Here is an 11,254-nt window from a genome sequence, read left to right on the forward strand (position 1 = left end):
GCTTGATGGGCCAAATGGCCTCATTCTGCACTGTCGGGATTCTATGATTACCCATTGAACTGGACTCTTTTTTTTTATAAAGCGCATTTATTAAAATGGAATAACAACAATGGAATATTAGTGAATGTACCCGTGCAGGTGAAATGTACAAAATATTACTACATTAAGACTGACTGCCGATATAATATGGAGTGGGGTGGTGGGAGGGTTAGAAGATTTTATGCCAGTTGGAAGCTGAACACAAGGTATTGGTATATTAGACTTTGGTTCCAATAGAGAAAACTGTAATTAGAAAGGAAAATAATGGTGGAAGATTCAGTCACGATGGAGCACTAAGGATATTGATTGTGGCAGCTTAAAATATGGCTAGAAATATTGTGTAATGATATGGGCATTTTTTCAATGTTTTAATTAGCTATCCTTTCTCTTTATTTTCTTTCCAGTTCAAGGCCCATGCATCAAAATACTACCCCCTTTTGTGTGAAATTATGCAATTTAATCTGATTCCTGAATTGAGAGCTGTTCTACGCAAATTTTATCTCCGCATTGGTATAGTCTTTAAGATATCTCATCCTTCGGACCAAGAGCATGGCTCCACCAAGCAGTAATGATGACTGACATCTTAGCTAAGGCGTTCTGTTTATAAATCTGAAAAGGACCAGGCTGCAGTTGGCTATTTTGACTCACTCACTCCTGCCTCGATCCTTTCTTGATCTTTTTGTAAAGGATGGTGCTTTAACTCTTGTTGGTTTGCAACCTTCCTAAAAGATGCAGATGAGTGAACTGTAATCTTAGTTTAAAATGCTCTATTCCATTGAATTAATTATCTGAATGATTCAAGGCAAAGATTGAGTGCTGACACGTGCTGAGCATGGAATCGGCATTTCATGGTTTGGTCACATTTTGAAATACAGTTTGGTGTGGAGAAGAACGCTGTGACTTAAACTCAAACATGGACAGGATGCAGTGCATATTGTACAGTAGAGAAAATATTTAAATGAGTACTGTAGTTTAAACTTCTGGGTAGAAGAATTTGACGCCATGAGTAATATATATGCTATAAGGGAAATCTAATCGTGTAGCATCTCACAGGCAGGTTGGAAGGTATAATTAAATTGCAATTCTTACAGATACTAGGAAAGATCAGTTGAACGTAACTATTTTTTTCTTTGCACAACTCATGACCATTAAAGATACAATGACCATCCTTCTGTGAAATCTGTTGTACAGAGATACAAATCTGTAAAATACAATATTAACACTATGTAATTCTTCCAGAATGGGTTTCTTATATTTCAATATTTTATGTTGACTTGTTGCAGACACAGCTACTTTATTGTTCATTGTGTGCACTGGGTTGTTTTGCTTTTGACTTTGTGATTTATTTTAAAATTTTCTTTAACGTTGCTCATGCAGTTGTAACGGAGCCTGGGATGTATGGACAATTATTAGAGGAAAGATGCACTAATGTAATTAGTGGAATGGTTACCCTGTCAATAAAGGTAAGTTTTCCCTGAACTGTATATTACAGACTAGGGCCTATTATTAAAAAAAAAAGGATTGATCTTGTCAACTGGAACTTGAATCACTGCAGGTTGATCTGAAGTGCATCTGCACTGACATAAAACTGTCTCCATGTTTGATGTAGGTTCTACTGTCTGTGAATAAAATTTGATGTTAAATTAAATATATGAATAATGAATCAGTTTAGGGTTGGGATAATGAAATATACTGAAATCTAATTATTAAGAAGCTGTGAACTGGGCTTTAATAAAAAAGAAATGGATACACAGAGTTCCAAGCATTCCTCGTCACTGTGGATGTAGAAAATAAATATTTGGAGATGGTTAAAATGTATATGGTACAGACATGTAAAGTTTTCTATGTAAAAAATATGTACAACTTTCTGTACAATATTGGTTATCATCTGGCATACTCTAATCAGGTCATGGCTCAATAAAGTTTTTGAACACTCTTTTACCAGTGCAGTCCTTCTTTGATTACCGGTATCCAGAAAGAGGAAAGGATTGCAGGATGTGCTAAAATAAATAGCAAAATGTTCTTCCAAGGATTTTAATGGTAAAAGATTAGTGAAGGATGGAGTGGGGCCCATAAAGGACAGGCAGGGTAAACTGCTCACTGAAGCGGAGGGTATGGAAGTGGTACTAAATGAGTACTTTGCTTCTGTCTTTACCAAATTAGAGGATGGTGACAATGGTCCAGTTGAAAATGTGGGTGTTGAGCAACTGAGCAGTACAGTGATAAAGAAAAAGTGCTAAAAAGACTGGCAAGCACTCCAGGTAAATAAGTCGCCAGGCCTGGTTGGGGTGCATCCTAGATTGCTAGAGAGAGGTAAGGGAGCATAGTACGGACCCTCTCTGAACATAGAATTAATCCCAGGGGACTATTGGTTAAGAAAATGGCAACGGATAACCCAAGAAACTACAGACCTGTCAGCTTGACATCAATCGTGGGAAAACTGATGGAGATCATAATACGGGATGAGATAAATATAGACTTAGAGACGAATAAGTTAATACTAGACGGTCAACATGGCTTTGTCAAGGGCAGGTCATGTCTGACAAATTTAATTGAGTTCTTTGATGAGGTGACACAGGCAGTAGTACCGTGGATGTATATTTAAACTTTCAGAAAGCATTTGATACAGTGCCACATGGCAGGTTGGTTAGCAAATTAAAAATGTTTGGGATTTATGGGTCCTTAGCAGCATGGATTAGAAGTTGGGTAAGAGATAGAAAACAGAGGGTAGGTATAGATGGGCATTTCTCAGACTGGAGACGAGTTGAAAGTTGTGTTCCCAGGGCTCAGTGTTGGGACCCTTTTTCTGATTTACATAAATAATTTAGAAGTGGGTGTGGAGGGCAAAATCTCTAAATTTGCAGATGATGCTCAGCTAGGGAGAATAGTGAATTGTGAGGATGACGTTGAGTGATTTCAGAGGGACATTGACAAGTTGACCAAATGGGCAGATGAACTTCAATGCAGCAAAATGTGAGGTAATGCATTTTAGTAGAAGAAACATGGGGAGACAACATAGGCTCAATGGTACAACTTTGAGAGGAGTCCTGGAGCAGAGGTTCAAGTGCATAATTCTCTGAAGGTGGCCAGGCAAGTTGAAACAGTTGCCAATAAGGCTGATTGCATCCTTCGGTTTATAAATAGAGGCACAGAGTATAAAAGCAAGGAAGTGAAGTTACACCTCTACAAATCAATGGTCAGACCGCATTTGGAATATTATGTTCAGCTCTGGGAACCTTTTTTAAGGAAGGATGTTAAAGCTCTGGAGAGAGTGCAGAGGAGATTTACTAGAATGATAACAGGAATGAGGAATTTTAGATGCAAGGAAATATTGGAGAAATTGGCCTTGTTCTCCTTGGAGCAGAGAAGATTAAGAGATGACCTTATTGAAATGTTCAACATTTTGAACAATTTTGACAGGGCAAAGAAGGATGTTCTGTTTCCACTAGTTGGTATGTCAGTGATTTGGGGTTACAATTTCAAGATGGTCAGCAAGAGAGCTAGGAGCAAGATAAGAGAAACTTCTTTACTCAGAAAATTGTTGGAGTTTGGAATGTGCTGCCTGGAGAGTGGTGTAGATAGATTCCATCATATGAGGTTTCAAAAGCGAACTGGATATATATTTGAAAGTGATGAATTTAGAGGGGTACAGAGATAAGAGCTGGGGAATGGGACCTTTTGGGAACCTGTGCAGACACGATGGGCTGAATGGCTTCCTGTGCTGTAAATAACAAACTAACAAGTGGCTATCCATTTAATTTTAAGCAAATAAAGATTTGTTACTACCTGATGCCATCCTAGCTGATGGAAATATTGGACAAGTCAGATCCCAGAGTGAAACTTGGCTTGATACTGTTGCTAACTTTTGGTTGGTTCTTAAATCGTAATTTGCTCTGTTTGTTTAACCTTTTCTCTAGAGTCGCCAGGTATCTTTATGATACCGCCACGGGGTTCAAGTTCAAGTAATGATCAATAAGTCAACACACCAATTAGTAAGATTCAAATCAAAGCACATTTATTATACACAGTAAATCACTACTCATGCATGAACTCTACTTTCTAGGCTATTCCTATCACTAAAAAGCCTATACTTAGCTTCGGACAGGCCCACCAGGTCAGGGGAACAAATGGCCTTTCGTTCAGGTCCTGAGTCTGCAGGATTCAAAAGCTGGTATGGACTGGTAGCTAGGAGCGCCTATCGTAGCGAGCGTTGACTTGAGACTTACTTGCTTGGCGATAGCTGAGACAGGTCACTCTCACGGGTTGATTCAAGTTGCTGAGTGACCCTGCCTAAGAAGGACTATTTGAACTTGGGGGCTTTACTTTATAGTCCCCAGGGGCTTCCCGCCCTTTGGGGCGGACCTCGTACCTGGTTCCAAGTGATTGGACTACTTCCCGATCACTTGGATCGATTTCTCCAATGCTGGAGCAGCTCCCTGATCGCTGGGCGGTCCCTAAGTGTCCGTTGGCCTTCCTTTGTCTTGGCTCCTGCTGGCGCCGAGGGGTCTGGCTTTGTTTTGTTTACCTTAACTGTTGTCATTGTGCCTGGGAATCGCACATTACTATGTAGATGGCTGCTACATTACTATGCAGATGGCTGCTGGTTTCAGTGCTGTCTGGTTGTTTTGCAGGTTCCAAAATACATGATTTCTGTATTTGCTAGTCTTTGCCTGTGTTGGCTGAATTTCCCTTCAGCCTTTGCGGTTCTCCATTTTGAGTCGGGAAATGGCCAACTCAGGTGGCTACAATACCAACATTTTTTTAATAGAAACAATGGAGGTAAATTCCGAATGAAATTCACAAGAGTCTGTGATGAACTTTTAACGCGAAGAGTGAAACATTTATTAAATGAGAGAAAATTAACTATTACACTAGACAAAATCTCAAAACAAACACAAGAAGATGCTTCAAATGCACACAATTCCATTAACCCAGCAATATCTTTACCGAAGCATAAACCAGTGAAGAATTATCACTAGCATGTCATACAAAGGTTCCTCATTTGGGACTAGCACAGTTGCAAATGGTTTCCTTCCCGTGAATTCCTGAGCATTCACTTGATGCTTTCCACTCAACTATCTGTTCCTAAGACCCTCCTCCCAAGAAATACAGGTGCCGGAATGTGGCGACTAGGGGCTTTTCACAGTAATTTCATTGCAGTGTTAATGTAAGCCTACTTGTGACAATAAAGATTATTATTAAAAAAACACACTCTAAACTTAGTATTCCAGAAGTCCCCCTGCTAAACTGATCACTTTACTGTGTTCCATAACTGACTGTTCAGTCAACTCCTATCCAAAAAGCCTTGTAATGTTTTCTTCTTCCAAGAGCTTAAAATCTTTGTCTTCACATGCTGATCTCTCCCTTCAGTCTTTTCTGTGTCTTGTGTCCCTGGACAATTGTCACTCGGCAACAGAAATGTTTATTTTTACTTTGTGCTTCCTCCTCCCTATTACTAAACCCTTAATGCATCCCTCTCCCTTCAGGGGTTCTGAAACCTCGTTAAAAATTCAGATATGGAACTTCCGGGTGCGGCAATGACCAGCTGAGTCGCACGTTTCGGCACATCCCGTTGGAACGGACTTTTGGGCTCTTGATAGGAGCCCCAACGGCAATTTAAACGGCCAGAATTACTGTGCGGTAAACTAGAAGGGAATCCCCCCCGGATACACATGGAAAAAGGAGAGGATAGCGGCCGGATTGCAGAAGATCCTCTGGAGCAGCGGCAAGGAAGGGAAGCTCGAAGCAAGATGGCGTCAGAAGGAGGCCGTTTGTTATGGGGCCCAGAGCAACAAGAGTTCCTGCGGCGCTGTGTGGAAGAGCTGAAGAAGGAGCTGTTGGCCCCCATATTACAGGCGATTGAAGGGCTGAAGGATGAGCAGAGGACCCAGGAGCTGGAGCTTCGGGTCGTGAAGGCAAAGACTGCTGAAAACGAAGATTAAATACAGGGCCTGGTGGTGAAGACAGAGACGCACGAGGCACAGCACAAAAGGTGTGTGGAGAGGTTGGAAGCACTGGAGAATAATTCGAGGAGGAAGAATTTAAGAGTCCTGGGTCTTCCCGAAGGCGCAGAGGGGGCAGACGTCGGGGCATATGTAAGCACGATGCTTCACTCGCTAATGGGATCGGAGGCCCCGACGGGCCCCTTGGAGGTGGAGGGTGCTTATCGAGTTCTGGCCCGAAGACCAAAGGCTGGAGAAATACCTCGAGCTATAGTGGTGAGGTTTCTCCGCTACAACGACAGAGAGACGGTCCTCAGATGGGCGAAGAAAACTCGGAGCTGTAGGTGGGAGAACACGGTGATCCGCGTATACCAGGATTGGAGTGCGGAGGTGGCGAGAAGGAGGGCAAGTTTCAATCGGGCTAAGACGGTGCTTCACAAAAAGGTTCAATTTGGAATGTTGCAACCGGCGAGACTGTGGGTCACACACCAAGGGAAGCACCACTACTTTGAGACGGCAGAAGAGGCGTGGACATTCATTGTGGACGAGAAGCTGGAATAGTCTGGCGAGAGAAAGAGCTTCTGGGATAAAGTGGTGGGGTGATTATGTGGGACGAGGAAGGGGAAGGGGGGGGGGGGATGATTTTTTCAATTTGTTAATCCTTCGACCCTGTAACTTTTCTCTCTTCCCCTCGTTGGGGGGGAGGGGGGAGCATGAGGAACTGTGGGCGCCAGTGGGAAGGAAAGGGGAAGGAGAAGGGAAATGCGCCATTAGGGGCGGGGCTGAGTGGGAAACGCGGGCTTTGCTCCCGCGTTATGATAATTGTGGCGGGAACAGGGACGCAGGAAGGAGGGGGCCTCGCACAGTGAGGGGCCGAGGGCAAAGGGGGAAGCCGAGGTCAGCCAGAGTTCGCTGACTTCTGGGAGCAACATGGGGGGTGCAACTACGCTAGAGGGGGATCTAGCGGAGGGGGGGGGAGGGAGTTAACTGGGTTGCTGCTGCTAAGGAGAAGGGGGAGCTGTTATGGGACGGGGTGGTCGAGACGGGGGGGGCACCGTTGGTGGGATATACAGGTTCGTGGGAACCGGGTGAGGAGCTGGGTTAAAAAAGGGGCTGGCTAGTCGACAAGGGGGGGGGGGGGGGGGAGTAAAGAGCCCCCCAACCCGGTTGATCACGTGGAACGTGAGAGGGCTGAACGGGCCGATTAAAAGGGCACAGGTACTCGCACACCTAAAGAAATTAAAGGCAGATGTGGTTATGTTGCAGGAGACGCACTTGAAACTGATAGACCAGGTCAGACTACGTAAAGGATGGGTGGGGCAGGTGTTTCATTCGGGTTTAGATGCGAAGAATAGGGGGGTGGCTATCCTATTGGGGAAACGGGTACTGTTTGAGGCAAAGACCATAATGGCGGATAGTGGGGGTAGATATGTGATGGTGAGTGGCAGATTGCAAGGGGAGGCGGTGGTTCTGGTGAACGTATACGCCCCGAACTGGGATGATGCAAACTTTATGAGGCGTATGTTGGGGCGTATCCCGGACCTGGAGGCGGGAAAGTTGGTAATGGGGGGAGACTTCAATACGGTGCTTGATCCAGGGCTGGACCGGTCGAGGTCCAGGACTGGGAGGAGGCCGGCAGTGGCCAGGGTGCTCAAGGACTTCATGGAGAAGATGGGAGGAGTGTAGACCCCTGGAGATTTATTAGGCCAAGGAGTAAGGAGTTCTCATTTTTCTCCCATGTTCACAAGGTATATTCACGGATAGACTTTTTTGTCTTGGGAAGGGCACTGATTCCGAAGGTGACAGGGACAGAGTATACGGCCATAGCCATTTCGGACCACGCTCCGCATTGGGTAGATCTGGAGGTAGGAGAGGAAAAAGAACAGCACCCACTCTGGAGAATGGATATGGGCTTATTGGCGGATGAGGGGGTATGTCTAAGGGTGAGGGGGTGTATCGAAAGGTACTTGGAGCTTAATGACAACGGAGAGGTTCAGGTGGGAGTGGTCTGGGAGGCGTTGAAGGCGGTGGTCAGAGGGGAACTGATATCCATAAGGGCACATAAAGGGAAGCAAGAGGGTAAAGAAAGGGAGCGATTGTTGAGAGAACTTCTGAGGGTGGACAGGCAATATGCAGAGGCATCGGAGGAGGGACTGTACAGTGAAAGACAAAGGTTACATGTGGAATTTGACCTGCTGACCACTGGTAAGGCAGAGGCACAGTGGAGGAGGGCACAGGGTGTACAGTATGAGTATGGAGAGAAGGCGAGTCGGCTACTGGCCCACCAATTGAGGAAGAGGGGAGCGGCGAGGGAGATAGGTGGGGTGAGAGATGAGGAGGGAGAGATGGAACGGGGAGTGGAGAGAGTAAACGGGGTGTTCAAGGCATTCTATGAGAGGTTATATAAGGCTCAGCCCCCGGAAGGGAAGGAGGGAATGATGCATTTGCTAGATCGGCTGGAATTCCCGAAGGTGGAGGAGCAGGAGAGAGCGGGACTGGGAGCACGGATTGAGGTGGAGGAGGTGGTAAAGGGGATTGGGAGCATGCAGGCGGGGAAGGCCCCGGGACCGGATGGGTTCCCGGTGGAATTTTATAGGAAATATATGGACCTATTGGCCCCGCTCTTGACGAGAACCTTTAATGAGGCCAGGGAAAGGGGGAAGTTGCTCCCGACTATGTCGGAGGCGACGATATCGCTGCTTTTGAAGAAGGAAAAAGACCTGCTGCAGTGTGGGTCCTACAGGCCCATTTCCCTTTTGAGTGTAGATGCTAAGCTCCTGGCCAAGGTGATGGCGACGAGGATAGAGGATTGTGTCCCGGGGGTGGTCCACGAGGATCAAACTGGGTTCGTTAAGGGAAGACAGCTGAACACGAACATACGGAGGCTGCTAGGGGTGATGATGATGCCCCCACCAGAGGGGAAGGCGGAGATAGTGGTGGCGATGGACTCCGAGAAAGCATTCAACAGTGTGGAGTGGGATTATCAGTGGGAAGTGTTGAGGAGATTTGGCTTTGGAGATGGGTTTATTGAATGGGTACAACTGCTATATAGGGCCCCGGTGGCAAGTGTGGTCACGAACAGGCAGAGGTCTGACTACTTCCGTCTTTATAGAGGGACGAGGCAGGGGTGTCCCCTGTCTCCGTTACTGTTTGCATTGGCAATTGAGCCCCTGGCCATAGCACTGAGGGGCTCCAGGAAGTGGAGAGGAGTACTCGGGAGAAGAACACCGGGTATCATTGTATGCAGATGACTTATTGCTGTATGTTGCGGACCCGGTGGAGGGGATGCCAGAGATAATGCGGACACTCAGGGAGTTTGGGGAATTCTCGGGGTATAAATTGAATATGGGGAAGAGTGAGTTTGTGGTGCATTCGGGGGAGCAGAGCAGGGGAATAGATGATCTACCGCTGAGGAAGGTAGCAAGAGATTTCCGGTACTTAGGGATTCAGATAGCCAGGAGTTGGGGAACCTTACATAGGCTTAATCTAACACGATTGGTGGAACAGATGGAGGAGGATTTTAAGAGATGGGACATGGTGCCCCTGTCACTGGTGGGTAGGGTGCAGGCGGTCAAAATGGTAGTCCACCCGAGATTCCTTTTTGTGGAATAAAATGCACAGGTCTCCAAGGCAGAAGCAAGAGCAGGGGAGCTTCCGCGGGCAGTGATTGTAAGGCTCCACAAATTTGTGGAGAAGGAAAAGATCTTGCGGTGGGCCAAGAAGGAACTGAACTGTGAATGGGAGGGGAACAAGGTCCAAATATACCAGGACATTGGAGCGGAGGTGGCAAAAAGGTGTGCTGGGTTCAACAGGGCCAAGGCATCTCTGTATCGATGGCAGATCATGTTTGGAAAAACTGTGGGTGACCTTCGAAGACCAGGAGTACTATTATGAAACCAGAGGCAGCCAATCACTTTATTAAAGAGCATAAACTGGGGAAGAACTGAACTTTGATGGGAGACGGCGTGTTGGCACATCTGAGTTCAGAGGACATGGGTAGAGTCGGAATTGGAGGGTGGGGGGGACTTTTCTTTCTTGTAGGGCAGAAGGATTTCATTGGGATGATTAATTGTTAAGGAGCAATAGGTTTGTAAGGGGCAACTGACCTCGCCCCGCTTCTTATTTTTTGGAGGAGGTCACCTGTGGTTTTGGATGTGTCTTCGTCTGGGCGGGGGAGGGGGAGGTCCACAGGGAGCCGCTTGCACAGGTGAAGGAGGAAGGGGTGGGGGTAGGAGTGAGGGGTACATAGGAAGAGCCTTCGGGCAGGAGATACTACGCAGGCAGGTAATGCTGGTGAATGGAAGTGGGGTGGGGGAGATGGCCGTGAGCGTTGGCCGAGAGGGTGGGAGGGGAGGTGTGGGGGGAAGGGTGAGCGAGATGCAACATGGCAGTGTTGGTGGTCATGGGCGGAGAAGGGGGCCATCTTGGATGGGCTCGGTATAGGGTGAAATTAAAGGGGACAATCAGTATGGGAGGACATTGGACAGTAGAGGGGAAAGGAGGCGCAAGTCCGGTAAGACTTATAACATGGAACATACGGGGGATGAACGGGCCAGTGAAGATATTTTGGATCTTTGCCCACCTAAGGAGTCTGAAGGCGGGGTGGTCTTCCTGCGGCAGAGGCACCTCCGGATGAGGGATCAGGTTAGGCTGAGCAAGGGATGGGTGGGTCAGGTATTTCACTTGGGGTTTGACACAAAGTCACAGGGGTTGGCCATTTTGCTGAGTAACAAACCGGGGCTTGTACGTGCTAAGGAAGTGCAGGACCCCGGTGGGAGATACGGCGTGTTGGAGGGGATACCGGTGGTCTTGCTGAATTTATACGCATTGAATTGGGATGATGTGGGGTTTGTGAGGGGCTGCTGGGAACGATTCCGGACTTGGCCACGCACCAGTTGATTATGGGAGGGGATTTTAATTGTGTGCTGGAACCGAGGGTGGACAGGTCGAGCCCCAAGTCAATGGGAACGCTGCAGATGGCGAAGGAACTGGTAGGGTTTATGGAAAGGATGGTCATGGTGGACCCATGGAGGTTCAGGAACCCGGGGAAGAGGGAATACTTTTTCTCGCACGTGCATAAGGTATACTCCAGAATCAAATTTTTTTTAAAAGTATATTTTATTAAAGTTTTCAAACAGAATTTTTCCACTTTACAAATCAACATAAAAATAGTACAATAACTGATAAATAACCTTATTTAAATAAAATAGTGAACTAACAAAGGAACAAAAAAAATAGTGCTCCCCCCCCCCCCCCCCCCCCCCCTACTGCTG

The 11,254-nt window shown here is 46.6% G+C and overlaps 1 protein-coding gene across 4 annotated transcripts in view; it reads left to right on the forward strand.

Annotated features, from left to right (window-relative positions):
• arfgef1 (ADP-ribosylation factor guanine nucleotide-exchange factor 1 (brefeldin A-inhibited)) overlaps window positions 1–1,975 on the forward strand; it is a 362,892-nt gene extending 360,917 nt beyond the window's left edge. For all 4 annotated transcript variants that reach the window (XM_072467619.1, XM_072467620.1, XM_072467621.1 and 1 more), the window contains one exon: window positions 444–1,975. In XM_072467619.1, the coding sequence (XP_072323720.1) occupies window positions 444–608 (165 nt within the window). In that variant the 3' untranslated portion in view covers window positions 609–1,975. The remainder of the gene's footprint in view (window positions 1–443) is intronic.
• The last annotated feature ends 9,279 nt before the right edge of the window (window positions 1,976–11,254 follow it).

Source organism: Scyliorhinus torazame, chromosome 11 (genome assembly GCF_047496885.1).
Source record: "Scyliorhinus torazame isolate Kashiwa2021f chromosome 11, sScyTor2.1, whole genome shotgun sequence".
In the NCBI taxonomy this organism is placed as follows: domain Eukaryota; kingdom Metazoa; phylum Chordata; class Chondrichthyes; order Carcharhiniformes; family Scyliorhinidae; genus Scyliorhinus; species Scyliorhinus torazame.